This window comes from Chelon labrosus (genome assembly GCF_963514085.1).
Source record: "Chelon labrosus genome assembly, chromosome: 22".
In the NCBI taxonomy this organism is placed as follows: domain Eukaryota; kingdom Metazoa; phylum Chordata; class Actinopteri; order Mugiliformes; family Mugilidae; genus Chelon; species Chelon labrosus.
Window position 1 is genome coordinate 708,932 of NC_140355.1, and position 26,488 is coordinate 735,419.

General features: G+C 38.7%; 1 protein-coding gene across 2 annotated transcripts; it reads right to left on the minus strand.

The window, feature by feature from the left end:
* Nucleotides 1–160: 160 nt before the first annotated feature.
* wdr91 (WD repeat domain 91) lies at nucleotides 161–26,483 on the minus strand. 2 transcript variants are annotated; one of them, XM_084572718.1, is made up of 18 exons: nucleotides 26,110–26,483; nucleotides 21,164–21,300; nucleotides 19,236–19,415; nucleotides 18,619–18,826; nucleotides 18,356–18,438; nucleotides 16,232–16,341; nucleotides 13,019–13,187; nucleotides 11,366–11,569; nucleotides 10,696–10,883; nucleotides 10,545–10,599; nucleotides 10,356–10,451; nucleotides 10,089–10,183; nucleotides 8,917–9,067; nucleotides 8,133–8,241; nucleotides 7,161–7,273; nucleotides 6,948–7,055; nucleotides 5,923–6,012; nucleotides 161–4,175 (listed from the first exon to the last, which is right to left on the minus strand). In XM_084572718.1, the coding sequence occupies exons 2-18, from the start codon at nucleotides 21,284–21,286 to the stop codon at nucleotides 4,011–4,013; spliced, it is 2,247 nt and encodes a 748-aa protein (XP_084428844.1). In that variant the 5' UTR covers nucleotides 21,287–21,300; nucleotides 26,110–26,483; the 3' UTR covers nucleotides 161–4,010. The 2 variants fall into 2 exon arrangements, with proteins under 2 accessions (XP_084428844.1, XP_084428845.1); XM_084572719.1 differs by lacking the exon at nucleotides 11,366–11,569.
* Nucleotides 26,484–26,488: the final 5 nt, after the last annotated feature.

The window sequence follows — 26,488 nt, forward strand, 5'->3', positions numbered from 1 at the left end:
TGATGCTCTTTTTGTGATTCAATTACATTTTCTTGTAAATATATCAAATCCATATACAACTCTTGCATAAGACAAAGAGGGAACAGAAAATCACCTTCTATTGTTTGTGATATTTTACTGCTGTATTCTCAGTTTCCTCATACATTCATTTATACATTTGTTAAACTATATTTTTAATCTGAATCCCGCCATATATCTTTTAAATATGTTTCACCACTCATCGAAGTGGCTTATTCAGTTTTTAGACTTAGGAGTTGAGCTTTTTCCTGCACTCTGTGACTGACATGTTGCCAACCCCATGCAACCTGAAGATCTGGGGCAGAGAGGACAACCCATCTTGGAGCAGCCAATGTGGAGCAGCCACCTGTACACTGAACCAAATCCTGACCGGTTGTCCAAAGGCGTTGGGAGAAGGGCGCTGCAGATGGAGGCACGATAAGGTCCTCACAGAAACTGCCAAATGGATGGAACAGCAGCGAGTCAAAGCCAAGAAGAAGCAGGCCCAACCACCTAAAGCCATAACCTTTGTGAGGGAAGGGGGAAAGGCTTGCAAGATCAGCAAGGTGACCAAGAACCCACCTTGTACCTTGCAGCACGCCTCAGACTGGGAGTGTGGACCTGAAGAGGAAGCTTGTCACAGGATGTGGCAGTGACCCTGCTCCAGCCAGACATGGTCCTGCTATCCAGGAGCACCAAAACCATCATAGTTGCTGATCGATCAAGCGGTTTTAAAAGGGTGGCACGCAACCATCTTCCCCATTGAAGTTGGCTGTCGTGGGTTCCCAGCAAAATCAGTGCGTTACTTCCTCCAGAGGGTCGGGCTGAAGAAAGCCACCAGGGACATAGCCACAGCAGCCGAGTCCAGCTCAAGATGGCTGTGGCTGAAGAGAGCCCACAATTGGAAACCTTCTGCAGGCGAAGCCTAGTCAGTCTTCACTGCCCCACTCAGGCGAGGTGTACAGCTTAAGCTGCAAAACACCTGTGAACCTGAGATCCCTGCTGATGATGCGGAAGGGTTTCCAACAACGTGGATGCTCCAAGAAATACCATCTCAGAAGAAGATCTGCATCACCATAGTTTAGTTTCTGCAGTTGCAGCTTGTGGCAAAGCATCTCTGATGTTTACTTCCCCAAATATGTTTCACCAGTCATCAAAGTGAGTTTTAATGATTATTGGGGACTTCATCACTTTTTCAGGGTTTTTATTTGGAACAACTAAATTCTTTTTAACAACTCAATACTCACCTGCAAATAGAAAAAAACATTTCAAATTCAACAAAATGTGGCAACAAAAAAAATTTTAGTTGCCACTATTTTAGTGTTTTTTGGAATACATTTCTTCCTCTTTTCTGCAAATAAAGACAGGTCACACCCTCTTCCAACATTCCTAAATCATTAATTTGGTGATATTTCCTTGTGAGGTGCACTTTTGATCTTTTCAGTTAAATTTCAGCACCTTTCCTTAATTCTTTAATTTTCCTCTGATTTCTAAGTAATACATTTTAATCATGGATCCCTCTATCCACAAACAATTCCGAACGTTCTCATTTCCAATTGCAGCTATTTCTTTATTAACAAAAGCCCTTTTATATCTTGATCTAAAACTGTAACTGAATTGTTAAGCTTCCATTTCCAAATGCATTCAGAAAATCAGCAAAAAAGCTCCTTGCCTTCTAAAACAAATAATGAGAAAAAGTTGGTAATTATCTGTTCCAAAATTTTGTGTAGCACTGGTGTTAATGCTATGGTCGATATAACATGGTTTTAGATGTTTCTTTGCCTGGTTTCAGGATTGAAATTATACCAGACATGTATCCATTTCTCCCTGTCTGTAGATGGAATACAAAGATACAGTAGAATATCTTCTGGAACAAAGTCATCTAGATGTTTGAAAACATAACAAATGTCCACCAGGGGCAGTGGTTGGTTTTAACCCTCCTGTTGTCTTCGAGTCAAATTGACCCGACAACATCATTTCACCAAAAACCGGCCATGACCACGTGCTCCTCAAAATATTTCTGTCTTTCTGAGTTTAAAAAAAATCAGAGCTAAGGACCACTTGTGGCGAGCTTCAGAAAGACCTGGAATTAGCAGGAACAATTGTTTCAAAGAAAACAACACGTAACACACTCAACAAAACATGTCGAAGCTCGTTTAAAGTCTGCTGCACAACATTTCGACAAGCCTTTGAAATACTGGGAGAATATAGTCTGATCAGATGAGACCAAAACTGAACACTCTGGATGCCATAACACAGACCGTGTTTGACGGTCAAATGGCAATGCACATCACCCCAAAAACACCATACCAACAGTGAAGTTTGGAACATCATGGTGTGGGTCTTTTTTTTTCAGCATACAGCACTGGCAAACTTCATATATCTACCAGGATGATGAAGATGAAATGAGGGTGGACATTTCAGCAAGACAATGATCCCAACACACAGCCAAGGAAACTAAAAATAAAGCTGCTAGAATGGCCCAGCCAATCACCTGACTTGAATCCAATACAAAATCTATGGAAAGAATTAAAGATCAGAGTTCATAATCTGAATAGAAGAGGCCCACAGAACCTTCAAAGATTTGAAAACCAAAATCACACCTGCAAAAGCAATGCATGTAACTAGTTTCTCCATACAGGAGGTGTCTTGAAGCTGTTATTACCACAAAGGTTTTTGTACAAAGTATTAAATAAATTTAAGTAAGTGTGTTCAATACTTTTTCCATGTGTCACTCCATTTTTTAACACATAATTTATGGACATCTTACGTTTGATTTCATTGATTGCATGCGTGGGTTGCATGGGGTTGTTACCGACATCTGGTGAAAATTTCATGTCAGTAGCACCTTTAGAAATGTATTTACTGAGAAAAATGGTGACGTATTCAATACTTATTTTACCCGCTGTATCTGTGACAGATGTTTATCTTATTCCTCCTGCTGCTCTCTCCTTTCCCCTTTTCTGTCTCTTTCCAGCCTCAACCATATGGGTCCCTCCATATAAGCTGGGTTGGGTTCTGCAAAAGGTTTCTTCTTGTTAAAAAGGGAGTTTTTCCATATTTCCATCTATATTTCCAGGCAGCACAGTGGTGTGGTGGTTAGCACTGATGCCTCACAGCAAGAAGGTACATCGACTTACAATATTTCACTAAATACAAAGCATCTACCATCAAATAGATCTCCCTGCCCTTCACATTCACATTCACCATGTAATAATTTCATTACCTACAAATTTGTTAATATCTTCTAAATGCACCAGTGATGCAGTTTTAGGGATCTTGCAAAACTGTACTAACAACCGCATACCATTTCAGTCCTCTTCAGTCACTCACAACCCTCCTTACTCAATGCAGTTTGATGATGAATCCAATAAAGGGTGCCACTTGGATGAGGAGTGAAACATCTATTGCCCTTGTTTTAGGTTTTTCTGGACTTACCATAACCTGGATTACTGTTTATGATCTTCACAGACAAAGAGCATTTAATCTGAAATTTGTTTTGTGAAGAAGTAACACTTTTACTTATTGTAGTTCCATTTAATTTAATTTAAAAATTCAGGTGTGACCAGTGGTGTAACCAGTAAATTTTCTTTTTTTTTCTTTTTTAAATAAAACATGGCACATCATCGGTGTAATTAATGTTATGGCTGTGCAGAAAAAACAGTGTAGTAACTACAATCTTTAACAAAGTATAAACAATTAAAATGATTAAATGAAGAAAAAATTATGGAACATCTTTCTTCTGTGTTTTTAGCATTATTTTGCATAAAATGCAAGTTGAAATACACAAGTATTGATGACTACCACAAATTTAAGTGTGACGCCCATTGAATTTAGCTTTAAGACATAAACAGTTAACTTCAGCTACATTTTAATGCCATTTTAGAAACAGTTTGTATGACATCAAGAGTATATGCCATATTTATCCAGTATTGGACAAATTTCTATCAGTAAGTGTGTAAATTAATTCAGTTTATCTTTTTAATTAAACACCCTCCGTCAGATATTCTCCATCAGGACTTTTGTGCCAGAAGTGTGCTCAATTTAATCTTCCCATCCATGGAGGCTGTCAGGCAGGTTCCGCAGTCCACTGCCGAGCACCAATCAACTGTCACCACTGGTGCTTTGTGCCCACCAAGTGACAGCACTCTCTCCAGCGCTGGCTCCCCATTGGTCAGCTGGACAACGAGAAGCAGGTATTTGTAAGAACATCTAAATTAAAAGCATTGCAGAATGAAGAAAAACCCATCTCATATACAAATATACACAACATTGTAAGGATAAAACTAGATACACCAATCAGGCGTAACATTATGTCCACCAGCCTAATATTTGGGTCCTATGGGTTGAGGGGAGGGGCCTCTGTGGACCATCCCACAAATTCTTGATCAGATTGGGATCTAGGGAATTTAGAGGCCAGGTCAACACCTTGTGCTGTTCTTCATGTTTGTTCCTAAAGTATTTTTGTGTGTGTGTCTGTGTCAGGCTGCATCCTGCATCTGGATGGCTGCTGCCATCAAGGAGCGTCATTGCTATGGGGTGGGGGCGCTTGGTCTGATCTGGGTGGGTGGTACATGTCTACCACAACAAACAATGACCTTAGCCCTCCAGTCTATGCATGTGTGCATCTGTCTGATTGAGAGGGAAAGAAAACCCTCTGAACAGCACACAAAGTTGTGGTCATGCCAGTTCATGCGTCTCCATGACAGATGTTCTGCAATTGGAACAGCAGCGTAACAGATGATGTCACCATCTCAGCTTTTCTTGGTTAACACAAATTACTAATATGGAATGCTAAATATGAAACTTTACACTGATACGGTAATATGAAGGTTATAGTAACATCTCTCTTTACTGTCTGTACCCGGCTGGCCTTAGGCAGATGGGTCCCTCCATATGAGCTGGGTTCTGCTCAAGCTTCTTGTTAAAAGGGAGTTTTTCCTTGCCACTGTCGCCTTCAGGCTTGCTCTGGGGGTTTCAGGCTGGGTTTCAGACTGGGTTTTGTGAAGCATTTTGAGACAATTTGTATTGTTATTGAAGTTACATAAATAAACTGAACTGAACTGAACTGAATACTGTATCACTGTGTGGTATACTGGTCACTCAGGTACAAACAAGAAAGCCCAGAACAACATTATCAAAACCGCTGGAAAAAAAAAAAAAATAATAATAATTCATTGGTAGCCTTCTGCCTTCTCTGAAGAACATTAACAGTTCTAGGTGTCTCAGCACAGCCATGGGGCATTTGGACTGTACTTAGTAAGATGCATACTATGACCTGAACAGTTCTACTGCTGATGACTTTTCACAAGTCCACAATCACCAAAAAGAAAAAAACTGGTCAAATTATAGGACATTACTAAAAAGTAATGTGCTGTATGTCTATGTATTTTTTCAAGATTATTGCTTTCACAACTAGTGTTAACATTAGCTGTGCAAACAAAAACATACCTACGGTTAAGCTGACTAGCTAACTAACATTATGTTACATGTTTAATTTAGGCAATATACTGTAAACTTGTAGTTAATGAATGGGAGTTGTGTCTGTATATATCTATTATTTATGAGTATGAAAATATGTTTCTTATTATAAGTAAGATTAGATCTTTGTCAGTTCTTGTTGTCCTCTACTTGCAGAACCACAGATTGACAGTTACAGCACAATGAGAATGTAAGCATGCTTTCAAAAATAATACCTTAACTATAAAGGATACAATTAGATGCGTCCGTACGGACACCATCTGGAACTTGTTTTACAAATGAGGAATATAACTGACTTTGATATGGAAATGTATATAACACACACATGAACATAAATAAACACCATATTTCAGTTGAAATAAATGTAAATATAAAACATAAATGGGACAGTTTAGTGTGGAACAGAGATGGAGGAATTAGGATGAAAGTGATATATGCACTTACTCTGTATATGATTCCCCCAGAGCCAGAACACGTCAGGATGTGTTGTCCTTCAGAGTTGAAAGCAAAGAGTCTACCCCGAGGAACCTGAACCTGAGAGTTCATTCATGAATAAATGCGACATTAAATCATTAAACTTAAATCATTTAAATTTGTCTTACTAAACTTTTTATCAGCAGAAGTCATTTTATTATCACCTAGTTTTATATAATTCTGAATGCAAAAATCAATTTATGTTGCAAGTCACTGCTTTTTTTCATCAGGCAGACTTGATATTCATTACTGCTTTATGGCTTTCAGGCTGCTTTATCCTCAATGTGTGTTTTTAAGTTATGTTTATATATATGTATATAGGGGTGGGACTTTAACGCGTTTATTACGATTAATTGATTACAAAAAAAATGAACGCAGTAATGCAAATAACGGGTTTTGTGGAAATTGTGCAAAAAAAGAAAAAAAAAAAAAAGAGTTTGCATGCTACCGAAGCACTTCAACCCTACGGTGCCATCTAAATGCAAAGCTTGTTGCAGTGAGCACAGAAACTGCTGGAGCTGTTAGTGCTAGCAGTCCCGGTCTGAGTACGGACAAGACATGTCGGCAGCCCAAATTTTTTTTTTTTTTTACCATTTAAAGTCAATAACGTTCAGAAAAAGTACTTAAATCGCACTTTAACTTTAGGTCTGTTCAGTTTTAGCCAGGGATATTTTCTTTCTTTTTCTACTGTTTTGGATTGAAATGCATTTTCCAGACATGAAAAGAGGTTGAGTTTACATTATCTGTGTCTGTGTATATTATTTGATTCAGTCGTCCACCAATATCCATTTAAATTAAAAAATGTTGCTTTTTGGGCCATATATTGTTATGCGATTAAAATGTGATTAATCGAGATTAATTAATTGCAAAGCCTCTAATTAATTAGATTAATTTTTTTAATCGAGTTCCACCCCTAATACATATACATATAACATAAAAACCTAGAGCATTCTATGAAAAGGTAATCTAGATGTTTCAATGGTAATAAAGCTCACCTGTTTATATCCACTGTATCCTGACAGGACAAAGGGCCCAGTTGCATCCTGAGATAAAACCTGCTCTGCTTGCTTCACTCCACAGCGATGTATGTTCCACTGGATAAACTGCACACACACAAAAACTCAAGTTTATTTACTGAATTCCGTGTAATGACTCGCATGAAAACCAAGTTTTCCATAATTTTGTCTTCATAATGGGCTTTCACACACCTTGCCATCTTCTCCAATGCTGAAGACTGTGTTTTCATCAGAGCTGAATTCCACGCTGTACACTTCTCCATCATGAGCTCTCCAGCTCATTGCACTCTCGTACCGTTGCATATCTATAGGAAGGAGAGACGATTAATTCAAAGGACTATATCTTAAATTATTTAATGTACATATTCACAGTAAGTGCTACAAAATCACTTACAGAAAAAGAAACAGTATGTTTGCATGAAAATATAGGTAAAATATTTGAAAATGACAGCCTGATCTTGTCAAGTTTTATATCATCGTGATTATTGTCAAGAGTTAAGCCAAAACATCTGTGCCTTCTGGTATTTAACTAATATTTCAAGATCTCTTATTGAAGATACTTAATTGTGACTTTTTTGATAATCCAATATTAATTCTTTAAAATCCTAGTATTGATCATTTGTGCTTTATTTCTGTAAAAGTAATATCTGTGTTAAATGTTATTTGAAAGTAGGGGATGATGTCCTGTCTCCTTGGAGGAAAAAGTACCATTAAATATGAGACATGACTATTGTGTAAACGCTGATGTAAATACAGTCAATGGGGATCAGTCACTGTCATGACTTGCTTGCTTTTAAACAGCTGATCCAGAAATCACATTTTTGGGATTTGAGCTCACTTTGTTTGAAGAAACATTTATGTGCTGTAATTGAAACATCAGGCACTTAACTGAACTGAAAACAAAATCCATTTTGGAATTGTGGAATTGTGAAATAAAATGTAATAAAATTAGCATATCAGTGTTAATATCAAGGCCCGTTCTTAAGCTTTTGAAATTATTTTGAGATTCTACCAGTTAGCTTTGCTGGAAAAATTAAATATCTCAAAGATTTGGTAGATTGACGGTAAAGAGTCAACAGATGAACCGACAGTAAAAAAAAAAAAAAGAAAAGAAAAAAAAAAAGAAAAAAAATCTGCTGAGTTGCTTTGCCAACAAATACAGACCAAACAGTCTGATGATTCCGTCAGCAGCTCCGGTCACCAGCAGGTTTCCATTGTGATTGAAGGCAGTGCAGTTAATCGCTACTGGTCCAGGTTCTAAAGAGAACTGAAGCTGAGGAACAGAAATTCAGGACTTTCTTAAGATCAACACAGAGGATGTACATAGTGTAAAGCAAATGTTAAAACATTATAACTGAGGTAGCAGCGTGGGGTTTTGCCGAGTTGCAGTGGGAGAGGTGATGTCGATTGGTTTAGTGAGCAGTGCAAGGGAGAACTAATTGGCACAGGTGTTGTCCATGTAGCAGTCCATGCTAGGAATGCTACCAGACAACACACCACACCAGCAGGGCACGGGCACAACAGTCTGTGCAGCTTCAGGAAGAATCTTTGTGTTCATAGAACTGAATGTGTATGATCCACTGTGCTGCAGTTCTATCTGTGTGTTTGTGTTTGTGCTGAGGTATCAAAGCCTAACCATGGCTTCTGTGACACTTACAGTACATAATTACAGCAAGAATGGCATTGTTAGGTGACAATTATGTTGTATGTAACCAACATTAGGACAAGTATGTAAAGCTTAACATGTTAGCATTCTTAAACTTTAAATGCTTGCATGCCATGTAGATCTTAATGCTAACATTCTAACATAATCTGGATTAAAGAAACAGAAGGTTACTTGAGGATCTTAACCCAATTGATTTAGGTTGATCTTCAGTGTAAATGTCACATAAACAGCAACACACATTGCTACTCAGTCACCATACATGTATTTTGATATGTTAATCACCTGTTGCTTGACAGTCTTTGTGTCCCAAAGCAGCAGCTGACCTGACACCGGTACAGGAAGTCGTGAAGATTCAAAACTTCCAGCTCGACCGACAGCCGCAGCTGAGCAGACAAACGATGAACCGCTGGGGCTGCAAGCTAAAGACAAGATACTAATACACAGAGAAAAGTCATATTACTGTCAGAACTTGTACTACAACAATAAACATTATTTAATACTACATGACAAAATGTTAATATGAGGCATGTAATCTTTTGTAATCTATCTGGTCCCCCTAAAATCACAAATGACCACACACACAAAAACTGTTTAGGAGCAGCTCAAAAAAACCTGGCCTCCAAATTCACTAGATCCCAAACTGATCAACTATCTGTGGGATGATCCACAGAGGCCCCTCCCCTCAACCCATAGGACCCAAGAGGTGGTGGAGGTGGTCATAATGTTATGCCTGATTGGTCTATTAATTCATGAGCTGCAGAGGTTGTTCTCATCTTATCCTCTATCCTCTATTCACATTATAAATTCAGGTCCATATTTAACATGCAATAAAGACATGGAAATATTTTAAAAAAGACTGAATGTTCTTTTAGATGGGGCTCTAAATGAGGTCATCGGGAAAATGGATTTGTACAGAGAAGGGTAGAAAAGTAAATTTGAGCTCATGAGACAATCGACTTGGGAATTTGTATTTCTGTGTAGTGGTAGAAAATATTATTAGCAAACCTTCCAGTTACCTCAGGGTAGTTAATTAGCTATGTGCCACGGCTAACTGGTCTTTATGAAACCTGTGAGTGGGTTTGAGCTTGTTCATTATTGTTTTCGGCTAAATATTCTTATTGTTTTGTTCCGTTTGGCCATAAGGTCATTATAGATAAATGTCTAATATAAGAAGATTAAGGGACAAGATTTTATATAAAAAAGGTTAAAAGACAACTACACCGCGACACCATAATCCTCTGTAAAAATATGTTTACTGTTTGGTGGAGTTATATATCCACATGGCAATCATTCTAGTCTTCTTAAATGGTTTACAGTTTTAAAGCACTTTCAGTGTAAAAATACAGTAAAATCAGTAAAATGTATGTCAATTAGCTAAAATACAGACGATGTTACAAAACCTTTCCTACTGTGGCTAGGTCTTTTCCTTCATGCAGACAGACAAACAGGTTTACCGTGGATGGGTGTCATCAATATTCATCTCATAGAGATTCTTCTTGGCATCTGTATCATACAGCCGCACAGTTCCAACGCCGCTGCCTAGTAACAACTGACCATGCACACACACAAACACAAAAAACAAAACAATGTACGCATATCATTTCATGGACTGTAGACTGTCTCACAGGTTGATAGTATTTATGTTCCCTTCAGTAGTATTTATAACTGAATGTAATAAATGAAGTGTGAAACGTTGAGCAGCTTGTGTCTCTGACAAATACCAGTCTGTCTGGTTTGGTGGCCCACTCCAAAGACAGCAGAGGAGACTTCGACATGATGGTAGCTTTTGTCTGCATGATGGGGTTGAAAGACCACACCTTATAGAGAGGGGAAGAAGACCTTATTATATATTTCTCTTAGTTACAGCATAGTTTGCTTTTTCATGTTAACACCCCAGAAGAAACATTCACCTTGATAACGCCGTCTACATCCAAACTAGCAACCCGGCGACCAGAACAATCAACTCTGGAAATCAGAACAGAATTGAAAAAGAGAAAGTTGAGAGTTTTAGGCCTAGTTCTCGTTTGATGTTTCTCAAGTGTGGGTGTGCTGAAGACAGACCTGCAGTGCATGATGGAGGAGTGGTGCTCTCCATATTCCTCCTGACTGAGTTTGATGAAAGGCTGTTCCACTGACAGTCCGCCTCCCTCTGCTGCTGCTCCCCAGCTCCTATTTAAGCAATCAGGAACTTCACTCGATGTCTCCGCAAGGGGCTCTACTTCCTCTGTCTCTCCTTTCTTCTCTGGTGTCTACAGAGAACAGGGAAGGAAGTATTCAGCTTCAAGTGTCCAGACCAGAAAATTCATTTGAGCATCCTCATGAAATAGAATACACTATAGATTATTCTCAAGCATTGTAAGATTATATGAGTTAAAAGGGTTCAACACAGAAAATGTTTTTTTTTTTTTTTGTTTGAATGCTAATTGTTCAATATTTTCCGTATTTGTGGAGTGACTTTGATGACTTCTAAATCGAAGGTTACTCATGTAGCTAGAGAAAGCTAATGAACTCATTTATATTTTTATACTCTACCACTACTTACAGGAACAAGAGATAGTTTTACATTTTTGGAAATGGGCTTGTTTACATGCAGGCATGCTACATATTTAGGGTACATATCTGTATGCTTAGTATGTAGCTGGAGCCAGGAGGAAATTAGCATAGCACTTTTGAGCAAGCAATGTGCATCAGAGTTTTTGTGTATCAAAAGAGGGCACTAGCCTTCAGATACCTGTGGCGGTGGTTTGGAGAAAAGCTCCTTCCTCTCTTTTTCATGTTCCTGGATTCTCTTGTGTCTGGGATTCTGGTTTGTCACATGGTTTGCTGAATGGTTTGTAGATTGTAGGGACTGGGAACTCACAGGTTCGTTCACTGATGGCTGGCTGGAAGCTGGCTTCACCTCCTTAGCCTGAACTGCCTCTTTAGACTTTGAAGGCTGAAATGGCCGGAAAGGATTACAACATTTTAAGCTTTATTTTAGTTTAACAGAATTAGATACCAATCATTTCAAACATGTGTTTAATCATACCACCATACCAAGTATAGCCATCTCTCTTTCTCTCTCTCTTTTTTTATTTTTTATTTTGGCCAGTATCTGCGATGGGTAACACATTTAAGTTTTATGATACAGTATATACACTGCCACCCCGACGATTTATTTTCAGCAAGTCAATGCAGAATCAGAGTGTTAAATGGGCCTGTCCGCAGCCCAGAGCTATTACCATCTTGCAAATTAAGAAATAAAAACTACAACAAAGGAGGCCCTTATCTGTTGAGCAAATGAAAATGTCTATCAAGCAAGAAAGGTCTTCACAGTTCCAAATGCATGAGTTTTGTTAGTATGTGATGTAACTGTGGTAAATAACTAATTGTGTTGCTGGTATCAAATTCACCAAACGAAATTTCTCATTTTCAATTGTTTTTATCTTTTACCATTATGTTTGTACGATTTATGATCAAATGTACGTGTGATTAATGCACAACCTGTAGGAAATGATGTAAGCAGCAGCAGTGACACTGTGGGAAACGAACAGAATCTGTAATTCTACCATGCAGAGGGCAGTATGCTCTGTTGTGTCAAAATTAGCACACATTCCAAGTGAAGAATAAAGCAAGCAGGGATGGGTCCTGCCAGAAAGGGCTCCTAATGAGCTCATCATGCTGGAAAAGTTTACAAAATCATCTCTAAAGAACTTGGAATACACACATTCACAGACTGACATGTTGTGAACAAATGGAGGAGATTTAAGACAACATCTGTAGAGGGTTACAGCGAATAAAGATCACGCCAAAAGCAAAACGCATAATAGTCGGGCGGTTACAAGAAAACCCAGGGTAACTTTTAAGCCTTTCTCACACTGGCTAATGTAAATGTTCATCAATCCACCATCAGAACACTGAACAAACAACAGTGCACAAGTCGTTCTACACAATAATGGTTAAATAAGAACAGAATCCATTTTTTGGAACAGTCACAGTCCTGACCTTATTCCAATAAAAATGTTGTGGAAAGACCTGAAGCGGTTCTGTACTGAAGAATGGGCTACTGTGGACAGCTGATTGCGTTCTCTTTGTCTAATGTCAGAACTGCAGAAAGTAGACAAATCCGCTGATGTTTTTGATGCAAATAGTTTTAAGCAGCACTGTATACCATATTTACTGTAAAAATCCCGTATTGACAAATTTTTGATGACAGTTTGATGTTTTCAAATTCCCTTCAATACTTTCAATACAGTCTGTGTATAGTAGACATTACAAGGATCGAATATCTGAATACACGCTTGCCTTTTGGCTACTAGTCATGACACCAGAATACAATTTTTTTTAAAACATCCAATTAAGTGCGGAATTGAAGTTTAGGAATTTAGCTATGCCCTGCAGTCACCTGAATGGTTTGTGGATCCTGTCGGACGACTCCTGCTTGGCTTGGTGAGAACCCTGTCGTAACCTGGGGTGGTTTACCCGGAGTGCGCCTGCCCGGTGGCAAGAATGTAGAGAAGAAGTTTTTGGAGGGAGCGGTGGCAACGGTGGCTCGCTGGCTCGACATCAAGTCCCTATAAGGGCAGAGAAGATAGCAAATAGTGATCAACAACAATGTACTGAATGACAGTAAATTAAACCCAAGCTATAATGAAGTCAGTGTTTAAGAGAATGCAGAGTATGTTAATATTTTCTCTTGTTTAAAAATTGTCCTTTGTATTGTATTGCTCAAATCCTTCCACTTGCCAAGTTTATTAACTTAGAGGACAAAACTTAGTGTTCTTTGGCACCATCAACTACATCACTGCACAATGCAAATACTGTAACAGCCACAATTACATTGGCAGTAACAGCAAGTTAAAAGCAACTTGTATAGTTTGTAAAAATAAGCAAAACATAGCTCAGTTTTCTTTGAATATAGAGGAATCTATTCCTGTTGATATTTGAACTCCAAAGCCAAACACACAGTGCTCCTTAAGAGGTTTAGCTCTCCAAACCCAGGGATGAGCATTGCCAAAGCAAGACTAACAAACGTGACTGAACAACATGGAACATAAGGTAACAAATGCTAACAAGACAGGCAATCCTCAAATTTAACATGCAAACACAGTTTCCCAATGCAGCCCACTTGATTGCAAGAACAGCATAACTTAGATCTGTGAAACATAGCTTAACACATGGCACCTTACCAGAGTCAAAGTGGATGGACAGTTTAACAGATGATGAGTTTTTGATGTTAAGATCTTGACAATGTTATTTGCCCAGTGAAATCACTAGTGTTTATTAGAGCTGTTAATTTCACCTAAATTCAACCAACGGGTTCACATTAATACCGGGGGAAGAAGTAAAGTAATTTCTCAAACAGTGGCTATGACCTTCATTTACCTCAATGGCAGAAGGCAGCAGGGGTTTATATTGGAGTCGGGCTGGTATTTCTAAATTAAATTAAAATCCCTCTAGCGTGTCAATAGACTGAACCCGATATTTCTTAACACTGATTTTAGTACAAAACATTTGCAGGCAGACTACAGGCTATTAAACAGATTAAAACAACAAAAAAAAAAAACACAAAAACACCCACCATGATTGAAACTGGAAAATACTACTTTAGATGAGTAATCCAGAATTACTGAAAATGGCATGATTATATTAATAAAATTTATTAAAGTAAACCAGGAAGCTTGCACACACAGTAGTTTCCTCACCGTTGTTTTTTTTTTTCCCCCATGCACAATATTTAAGGTGCCGGCCCCACCTCTGGCCATTATCTGTGGACATGGTTTTTAATTGAACACATAATGCTGGACAATTTTCCTTGATGTCATCTCATTCTTCTGCACAAGTCAAACAATGCCTGTCCCAGAGTGTGTGGCAATATGTGTGGGAACATTCTCAGTCATCCAGGTAACTGGTATATGAATGAGTGGCAAAGTGTCTTCAAGAAATAATTTGTCCAGTTGCCCTTCAGCCTATTTATTTTTTTGGGATATACTCAATATACAAGCATATTTCCAAGCAAACATAATGCTCCCCCCATGTCCTCATACAACCCTTACAGAGTTGCATGTGTCTCTTCATTACTGTGTATGTGGTTTATTGAAAATTACACTCATGTTTAGACCAGAAAGGAAAAGATGGACATAGTCTCTTGGCAAAATACCAGGAAGCAGATGCAACTATCAGGTTTGTTAAACTGTGCCGTAAGAGAAATGTGGCGAGCCACAGCTAGCAACATTAGCATTTTGGGTAATGCTGCACCATGAAGAGTTTCAAAGTTACAAATACCGCACTGACAAACATGGAACATAATGTACAAGATCCCATAATCAAAAAACACAATTCCTCTATTTCATGTGAAGCAGGGTAGCCATCTTGGCTGAGTGGAAATAGCCACATCAGAAACATATCAACTTCAGTAAATACATTTGGTTAAAAGCACCATGCTGCGGACATATTTATTAAGAAAATATTACAATTATTGGATCAGGTAAAAAAAATAAATAAAAAATGCAGTTCCTATAAAAGGTATGCAATCACTTATTTGACATTATGTATTTTGAATTAATTGACATTACTTTTTATAAATGGGTTTTCACTTTAACATTTTTTTTGTTAATGCTTGCTCGAAGAAATGTTATCATGTTATATTGAACATGATTATGTCTATATAAGCAATACAAGGGAAAAACGTGTTGATTTCACTCAACTTGAAATCCGATATGGCAGGAAAGTGATTACCCAGTATGGACTCTCATGCATTAAATTGAGAGCAAATTTCACACTTTCCTATGCTAATAATTTCACTCATATGGCTTAAAATCCTGTTATTTTTTATATATATATATTCCAACAATTGTTTGCAGATGTATTATTTCACTAAATCAGAATCGTCTGATAAAGGCTAGGAGCATTATGACAACCATGTTTTTTAGATTTCCCTCCTGAGGGACAAGTTCAGGACACATGCAGTGGATCACCACCTCACTACTTGGACACTGGACTACCTCACCAATCAATCATTGTTTGTGAAGACAAGGGACAGTGTGTCTCACACAGTCGTCTGCAACACAGGGGCCCCACAGGGAACCAACAATGGCTCCCTTTCATTTCACCTTGAAGAAGACTGTAGACTTTTCATACTACTCAGTGAGCTGCCACCTACAAAAGTTGTCTAGACAACTCTACTGTGGTTGGCCTCATCGTTGATGAGGATGACATCAAAGCTGGAGTACAGGTGCCAGCTGAACTGCCTCCAGATCAAAGATGGGAAAACCAAAGAGCTGGTGGTGGACTTCTGCAGGAGTAATCACTCTCACAACCTACCGGTGAACATCCAGGGAATGAACATTGAGATGGTGAACTCATACAAGTACCTGAGCACCTGAACAATAAACTGGACTGACAACACTATTGCACTTAACAGGTATGGTCAGAGCAGACTTTCTACTGAGGACACTCAGGTCCTTTGGAGATCAGGGAGCACTCTTGACTGTTTATGACTCCATAGTAGCATCAGCCATCTACTATTATGTCTACACAAAGGACATTTAAACCGTCAGTATGGCAATATCTTTGTTGTAGTCAATATTCAGTAAAGACAGTGATGTCAGCGTCTCACAGCTCAGTGTCTCCCAGTCGGTCTTTATTCTGGATATACGGAGGAAACTTGTGATGGACCATCTCATCGCTGTCCCTCTGGTCCCGACTCTCTGTCTGCAGTGCAAACAGCTGGACGAGATAAGACAGACAAAGTCATTTATAATGAGAAGCCAAAATATCATCAATCATACTACAGCATGGGATGGTTTGTAGAAAATCTAAATTATTAACCTGAGAATGGGATTGTTCACATCCCATCCTCACAAATTGATTATTTTGTTGATAGCACTGCAGCCTTGCGAAATACAACATTTGACACAGTTGCCCCTGTTATTGCTTCTTGTTATTACCCACAATAGCACACTTTAAAGCAAACAGCAAGAAAGATGTAAACAAAGCGGTACTCTACTAATTTAGAAGAAATCTGTGTAGCCTTTAAAGATAGCTTGACAACCTACAAAAAAGCCCTTCATAGTACCCAAACTGCAATTTCTTAATAACTGAAAACCCCAAATTTATTTTCAACACTGTAGCCAGCCTAATAAAGTTGTAGCTCTGTTCGACTATGTATATCTTTAATTCTTAGAAATTACTTAATAAGTTTCTTTACATACAAAATAACACGCACTAAAGAATAAAATCAGGAGATCCTCTCAGCATCTGTTAAATATGTATCATATATTACAGTGCCTTCGGGATCACCTGTAATACCTATTCTTCTCTCCAGTCTCTTTAACATCTCCATATTAAATCAAATAAATGTATCTTTAGTAACAGGCTATGTGGTGTTTTAAGGTTGCTGCAAAGAAGCCTTTAAAATGACCCTGGTGTCTTACAATATTTTAGAAAAAAATCATTGCGAATCAGTTATGTGACCACTTAAGCAGAAATTGATTGTTTAAGGACTTTCAATACTGTTTCGGAGGAGGGTCTGTTGGGCTGATTTTCACACCCAAAAATCCAATTAAACAAATGAAACAAAATATTGGACTTGTGTATTTGTTTTCAAATTCAAGAAATTGAGCCAATATTGCATATCTCTGAGTTGCAAAACTAAATGCACTTCTAGGTTTATTTACATCTAAGATTTATTTCCATCCAGTGTTGTTTTAATTTTTCACCAAGATATTATATTAATCATGGCAGAGGGGGTTAGGGGTTAATCATCAGATCATAGCACTGCCCCCACAGGCTTATACAGTAGACACTAGGCATGATGGGTGCATCATTTCATCTGCCTTTCTTCTTACCCTGATGCTCCCATCACTCTGGAACAGGATAAATCTGGACTCATCAGACCACATGACCTTTTCCATTGCTTTGGAGTCCAATCTTTATGCTCCCTAGCAAATTGAAGCCTTTTTTTCCAGTTAGCCTCACTGATCAGTGGTTTTCTTAAGGCTACACAGCTGTTCAGTCCCAATCCCTTGAGTTCCCTTCACATTGTACGTGTGGAAATGCTCTCACTTTCACTATTAAACATAGCCCTGAGTTCTACTGTTGTTTTTCTTGCACCAAAGGTTTAACTGATCGCCGATCACGATCAATCAGGATTTTTTTTCGACCACATTTCTTCCTCGAAGACGATGGTTCCCCACTATCCTTCCAGTTTTTAATAATGCATTGGACAGTTCTTAACCCAGTTTTAGTAGTTTCTTCCATCTCCTTAGATGTGTTCATCTGCTTGATGCATGCCAATGATTTGACCAGTCTCAAACAGACTAACATCTTTTCCACGACCATGGGATGTGTCTTTCGACATGGTTGTTTAAGAAATGAGAAGCTACTCATTGCATCAGTTGGAGTTAAATAACTTGTTGCCAGCTGAAAGATAATCGACCATGCAGTAATTATCAAATAGGAGGCTCGTACCCATTTGCTTTGTTAAATCCAGGTGGCGACTTTTTTTTGGCCAAGCAGTGTATTATCTTACAATACACTGTGCAGTATCATTAAATGCTATTGGTGGTGGCGATTTATGCAGGCTATGCACATTGCACCGCACAGTTTTGATAAGCTCATGTGTTTCATGTTCAGTTCTGTTTTGTTCTATTCATTGCCATTGTTGCTGTGGTTGTAGAGCTTGTTTTTTTGTTGTTGTTTTTTTGCATAGCAAGCGCCTAATATTACAAGTGATTCTTACCCGCTGACGGATTCTTTCATTCTCTTCAGTCAGGCTGGTCATCTTCTGGACTTCAGCCTCAAAGCTCAGCAAGACTGGCTGGGGTGGAAAACAGTTAAAGACTGAAAACCTGTAAATTCTGAATTAAATGGACACACGTTCATGATGGATCAGTGTGGCACGTTCTAAAATGTCAGACATGAATTACAGCATTTTAACTGTTAAATTAAGTCTGGATACAATCTGAAAATTAGGTTTAAACTGTGGCGACAACTGAAGGATATGCATACACTGGAAGAGGACTGACAGGAAGTTGTGCAGCGAAACCAAAAAGGTATCGGCCCACTGGCGGGAGAAGTACATCGAAAAGGCAGGATTCTGCTCAGGGCTGGGGATGAACGGCAGGATGAACCAATCGCGCCACTCAGCCTGACCCTGCAACTCCAACGCTTGCTTCTGGAAAAACTCTTGAGTCTTCTCAAGATTTCCTTTCTGGATGATAAGACAGACATGTATTGTACTAGCTACGGCCATTTGCATTTCCCAGTTTGCACATCTTCAGTGCCTTTCCTCACTTTCTCTCCTCATATCTTAGACCCACCTTCCTGAGAGCAGAGGAGATGAGTAAAAGGCATGGGTAAACAGGACTCAAGGCAACAGGTATTTAATGAAAACTGACATTCTTGCTCTGGAATGTTGGGTCAGGTGCTGGTGATTGACTGAGACATATTTTTAGGTGTTTGCTCTCATAATTATATTGTCAGATGCAGGAGGACTGAGAGAAGAGACGAGGTGGCACAAAATAGTGAAATGAGACACAAATGAGTCACAATTTTTTAAAATGATGCTCTGTCTCTGACACATACATAATAGTCTGTTAAATGTATCCATCATGTTTTACCTGTATTGTGTTGATGACATAATATCTGTACAGGCTGGTTCTCAGTTTGTTTACAGTGGATCTATAAACATCTTCCAATCTGCAGAACAGACGTCTGTCCAGGTAAAGCCAGTACTCCTTGAGACTTAACAGCTCGAAGCTCTGGACAAAGTGCTGCAGCTGATCAATTATCTTATCCACCTGTGGATGTAAAGACAAAACAAAAATAATCACTTTTGAAGTAGCTTTTATTAAAGGTTTTAAATGAGAATTACTATACCCTTTTCTTAGCAAGTTAATTTAAGTCTTAGGTATCTCCTTTATGGGTCTGGAGTTTCTGCCATGGCAGTTTCATGTGGGTGTGTCTCTTTTGTAGCAGACATCTGACTGACCTTTATACTGAGAAAAGGACCTCACCATGACTCATCTCTGTTTAATTTTATTAAGAATGTAAACATGGGACTTTGGTATATGAATAAAATTGTTGTGAAAAGAGAAAGAACTTGTGATAAAGCCTGAGGTTCACAAAGGTCAGAGGCAGAGAAATTAGGGCCTGTAATTGGCTTGAGGGTGTCAAAGGCCAGTGGGAGAGAGATGAGAAGCAGCTGAGCTATAGAGTGATAACGAAATACCACCAACAACGATACCTGGAACTTGTTTGGGGCCTTAAGGTTAAGCAGAGAATCAAATGTGTGAAGCTAGAGCAGAGCAGCAATAGCCAGAGGCCCAGTTGTTGAATAGAGGAAGATGATACTATTTGTTGAGCTGCAGAATTAGAAGCACCAATGTTGAAGGAGTGACCCCAGTATCGCAGATGGCTAAGATTTTCTGAAGCATATGGACAGGCATAGAAAAGCAAAAAAAATGTCCACTCTTGTTTGGAATGTTTATGAATTATTGTTGGGTTATGTTTAGTGTAAGTGTCCATTGAGTTTTCACTTCATGGAGCGCTTGAAATTAATTGCCATTGCCATTTGTGATTTTATGAAGCTGTCATTGGTCACCAGTCTATTGTAGGGCTAACACAGAGAGACAGACAACCATTCACACTCGCATGCACACCTACGGCCAATTTAGAATCACCAATTAACCTAACAAGCATGTCTTTGGACGGTGTGAGGAAGCTGGAGCACCCAGAGAGAACCCACGCAAACAAAGGGAGAACATGCAAACTCCACACAGAAAGGCCCCAGTCGGCCCATGGATTCGAACCCGGAACCTTCTTGCTGTGATGCATCAGCGCTAACCACCACGCCACTATGCCATCCGATTTTATGAAATATCAGATAACAAATCTATGAAGATCACATCATCCCAGATTACATGTTTATACATTTCTGAGTTCCTGGCCAGAAGAGTTACTCTGCATAGTCTGAAAAATTTGCACAATTACATTTCTGGTTCAATACTTTGTTGATAATCTTTGCAGGAAATGACTGCCTGAAGTCTGGAGCCCATGAAGGTTTCCTCCTTGGTGATGATCAGTTGTCCGTCTTTCTGCCTTTAGTTTTGTCTAAGTGAAAATCATGCTCAGACTGATACTGCCTCTATAGAAGAATATTTTAATCCATTATCTGTTTTTGCAGTATGTTTTGAGTCTTTGTTCATCACTCTGTGATGAATGATCCATCATTGCTCTTATGAAGCCTTTTTCAAAAACTCTCTAGACTTGTATGCATCATGTTTACATGCTGCATGTACACTTTATTCAAATGTATGTATGACAGATGTGCTATATGGATCATTCACAAAACTGAATATCTCACTCAAATACTATTACTATTTTGAACTAATGGAGAAGGGAAAAGAACAAGGGGAATTTTTGTGGGTTTCTAAACACACATGAGAAATTATTATCAAAAACAATGGAAATTTGGACAATGTGCATTTTATGTCCTTGTTAAAAAAAATGTTTTTGACCAAAATTACATCCATCAATATTTCCATACCCTGAAGCCTTTCTCCTTGTCAGCTTTGATGTCACTGTCAAAGTGTTTCAGAGTGCTGTTGAAGCCGCGGAAGATCAGATACTCCCTCACATGTTCGTCTGTCCTCTCGACCGCAGACCCCATGGTGACAACTGACGCTGCAAAGGAGAACACAATACAGTGTTTAAAAAATATTATATAGTGAAACTGTAGCCGAAAGTCTCATAGTGGAAACATTTAACTCATTTGAGGTTTTGTATTTTTAGTCCAAACCTAGGTAGGAAACTCACCCTCACCGACTGTGCTCATAACATGCTTCAACTTGAAATATTGTTTGGAGTGTAAAAATGCAGTAAGTTAGCATACTCACAGGAAATGAAGCTCTAACTAACAATGCCAAAATCACATGTTCAAAGAACTTTATTCTCAAGGCAAACACAATTTATGATATTACAAAAACACAGTGAACAGGTAGGGTAGTGGTTAGTGTGGTTGGCGTAGATGATTTGTCATTTCATCATGTATCTTGGTAGATATCTCCAGATGGTTTGGAAAGGGGTCTGCCAAAACTTAATCCACGTATACATTGTCTTTAGTTAACGACTATTGTTCTTTTTTATTGGGTTCAAGCATTGAAAGTGGTTCGGATTATTATCATTATTATCATCATTATTATTATTATTATTACTATGTCGAAACTTCTTGGACTGGAGATTGAACCGCTGGCGGTACAAAGTTGAGACTTTACCAGTAGACAGTAGGGCCAAAAAAAAGGATTTTCTAGAAATAATTTACACATCTCAACCACAAGGTGGCGCTACAGTAATAGTAAAGAAAGAGTGGGTTCTGTTGATTCTATTATGCATTGTCCAGCATCACTTTTATGTAAATTGGCCAAGTTGTGTATTTTTATTAATCTTTTAAAAAGAAATTCATAAAATGCTACTTTGAGTCATCTGTACTTCTCACTGGTTTGGTACAATGACTCATGAAACTACATTCAAGTGTGTTATTTCTGTGATCCTTAAAGGCAGCATCATTTAATAATAAAGGCCACAGCTACTTCTGCCCCAAGTTTGTTAATTTTCTAACTTAAATATCCCAAACCAGTCTGGTAGATAGATGAAATCATTAAATCAAGCATTAAATATCTTAACTTTATTATATAATTATAACTTTAAATATCACTGCACTTCATTCATGTAGCCACTGTAAATGTATGTACATATACAACTACCCCCCCCCAGGTCACCAGTCTATATTTTTATTTTATTTTTTATTTTTTATATTTAATTCTCTATCGGTGTACATTACACTTACATTGCTTACCTTGTGTGTAACTACTGTTTACTGTAGTACTTTTTTTTTTTTTTTACTACTGGCTGCAGGTACAACAACACATTTCACTGTGCATTGTACTATGTATAACTGTGCATGTGACAAATAAAACCTATCTACCTATCTATCTATCTATCTATCTATCTATTAATGAGTTCATTGACAAAGGTGAAGCTAATTTAAATGCTGCCAGGTCATTCGTAATTTCTTCCCCGAGATCAATAATCTCATCAATTTTTTTAAAAAATATAGTACCAGTCCAAAGTTTGGACACACCTTCTCATTTAATGGTTTTTCTTTATTTTCATGATTATTTACATTGTAGATTCCCACTGAAGGCATCAAAACTATGAATGGACACATATGGAATTATGTAGTCAAAAAATTGTTAAATAACTCGAAATATGATTCATATTTAAGATTCTTCAAAATAGCCACCCTTTGCTTTGTTGACAGTGCTGCAAACCCTTGGACTTCTCTCAGTGAGCTTCATGATATAGTCACCTGAAATGGTTTTCACTTCACAGTTGTGCCTTGTCAGGGTTCATTTCTGGAATTTCTTGCCTTGGGGTTGGAACCATCAGTTGTGTTGTACAGAAGTGAGGTTGGTACACAGCTGACAGCCGTATTTAACAACTGTTAGAATTCATATTATGGCAAGAACCAATCAGCTAAGTAAAGAGAAACGACAGTCCATCATTACTTTAAGAACTGAAGGTCGGTCAGTCCGGAAAATTGTAAAAACTTTGAATGTGCAGTTGCAAAAACCATCAAGCGCTACGACGAAACTGGCTCACATGAGGACCGTCCCGGGAAAGGAAGACCAAGAGTCACCTCTGCTGCTGAAGATAAGTTCATCAGAGTCACCAGCCTCAGAAATCGCAAGTTAACAGCACCTCAGATTAGAGCCCAGATCAATGCCAGAGTTCTAGTAGCAGACACATCTCTACATCAACTGTTCAGAGGAGACTGCACCAATCAGGCCTTTATGTTCAAATAGCTGCTAGAAAACCACTACTAAGGAAAAACAACAAGCAGAAGAGATTTGTTTGGGCCAAGAAACACAAGGAATATGCTTTGGTCCGAGTACAAATTTGAGATTTTTGGTTCCAACCGCCATGTCTTTGTGCGACGCAGAAAAGGTGAACGGATGGTCTCTACATGCATGGTTCCAACCGTGAAGCTTGGAGGAGTTGGTGTGATGGTGTGGGGGTGCTTTGCTGGTGACACTGTTGGGGATTTATTCAAAATTGAAGGCACAGCATGGCTACCACAGCATCCTGCTGCAACATGCTATCCCATCCGGTTTGCATTTAGTTGGACCATCATTTATTTTTCAACAGGACAATGACCTCAAACACACCTTCAGGCTGTGCAAGGGCTATTTGACCAAGAAGGGGAGTGATGGAGTGCTGCACCAGATGACCTGGCCTCCACAGTCACCTGACCTAAACCAAATCGAGATGGTTTGGGATGAGATGGACCGCAGAGTGAAGGCAAAAGGGCCAACAAGTGCTCAGCATCTCTGGGAACTCCTTCAAGATTGTTGGAAAACCATTTCAGGTGACTACATCATGAAGCTCATCGAGAGAATGCCAAGAGTGTGCAAAGCAGTAATCAAGGCAAAGGGTGGCTATTTTGAAGAATCTAAAATATGAATCATATTTCGAGTTATTTCACACTTTTTTGTTTACTACATAATTGCATATGTGTTCATTCATAGTTTTGATGCCTTCAGTGGGAATCTACAATGTAAATAATCATGAAAATAAAGAAAAACCATTAAATGAGAGGGTGTGTCCAAACTTTGGACTGGCAGTGTATATTTTTTATTATCAATTAGAATTCGCAAACTAACTAAAGCTGTCAAAAGGCGTAAAATGTCCTCTGGCATGCAATGGAATGAAGCAAAAAGTAGCAGAGACATAAATATGTGTAGTAAATTAGAGCAAAACAAAAAGTTTGCTTCCCGTGCAAAATGCGGCACATGAAACACAGACGTAGGGGGGGTCTGAATGACATGACATCCCCGGATAAAACTACTCGGGTGCGAATAGGGCTTTACTTAAGACTGACAGAAGGTGATAAGGTGCATGTTTCATTTCAGGTGGGAAAGGCCAGAGTTGCCCCCTTGAAGCAAACTACCATTCCTCGCCTGGAGATCACAGCGGTTGTTCTCGCTGTCCGAGTGAAAGCTATGCTTCAAAAAGAGCTACAGTGGCAGTTAGAAAAGTCTGTGTTTTGGATACATCAGTGGTGAAAGTCAACGTTTTCATACTTTCATCGCTGACAGGGTCTCTGTTATTAGAGAAGCGACAGATGTTTCCCAATGGAGGTATGTGGGTTTTAGGGTCAACCCCCGTGAACGCAGCATCTCATAGATTGAGAGCTGAGGAATTTCTTTCACATGGAAAACGGATTGATGAAGGCCCAGAGTTCCTCTATTTGCCGGAAGAGGAGTAGCCTGTATCTGACATTAAGTTAGCCGTGATTCCTTCTGATGACCCGGAGGTCAAGAGAGAATCAGCAGTGTATGCCATTTTTCAGCTCTCAGAAGGTCCCACAGCCTCATCAACTATTTCTCGTTATGGCAGAAACTTAAGACTTCTGTTGCCTGGATCCTTGAGCTTAAAAGAGTTCTTTTGAGTCCGAGTCAAAAGAGGAAAGAACTTGAAGCCACAGAGAGTGACAAGAACGCAGGAACTAGAAGTTCCATCCAGCAGAAGCTTGAGCGTTTCAAAGTCACACTTGGAGGGGAATTTTTGACTCCTGAGAATCATGATGAAGTGGAAAAGGCAATTATTTGTTTTGTTCAGAGACACAAGTTCAAAAGTGAAATCGCTTAACTGAAACATGGTCTGTTAAGGTCTCCAAAGACAGCATATTGTACGAGCTGGAACTTATATTGGAGGATCCTACAAGTCAACATTCTCAGAGTTGGTGGTTGCTTGCATAAGGCAGCATAACCATCAGAAACCAAGCATCCTGTCATTCTTTCAAACGACCTGCATGCTGCCAGCTGATTTTACATCATGACTTAAATATGTTGTTTTGTTTTTGTTTTCTGTCATTTTTGTTTTGTATTTTGTCTATTTGTTTAATATTTCTCATCTGGGAGAGATATTTCATTCTATTTATATTTTGGAAACTGGCTATTTTGTTGTGAAAATAATTAGTTCAATACAAGAAAAAAGGAAAAGAAAAACTAACTTGACTGTTTCCTGTTTTCAGGGAGGCTTGAGTAGACATCCAGATGAGGAAACCGATTCACACACAAGACTGGTTGAAGCGGTAATAATATTTACTGACCATGAAGCTATTACAACAATAACTGCATTAACATTTTTCACATTTCAAGACATTAAGTATCAGCCAAGTATGACATATTTTAAACCAAATTCCATTCAAAAAAGTCAAGACATTGTAACGCCTTTACAATTAATGTTAAATTTCAAGTAACACGGAAGCTCCGAGAAATCACTATTTTCAGCAGTCATGGGGGCCGTCGTCATGTGCCATGTCATATTTTTTGACTTAGTTTTATCAGATTGAATGGGTTATATATACACATGATGTGAATTTGGTCTTTATAAAATAAATGCCTATAATTGTGTCTAAAACTTACTTACCTTCGTGGGTTCGACTTATTTTGAGCAAATTTTGAGTGAAACTCTTTTTCTTCGTGCCGACACCACCACTTATCACAGGGAAAACAAAAAGTCCAAACAGGAATGATACTTATATCCAAGTAACACCCAGAGCGCGGAGCTGCTGATGCAATAAAGTATTTACAATATCAAAGAAAAACTCTCATCGTGTTCCTGTTTTTGTTCTCGTTACCCGATGTGTCCAAATCGCGCATGCGCGAGTATAAAAGGCTATAATTCACGCATGCGCGGTTATGAGTGGTTTACGGCCTTCGTTTACGGCATGTGATGAGCGATGCTCTCGTACGATGTTATCACTTCGTCGCCATCTTACTAGGGGCTGTCAGTGCAAAGTTAAACG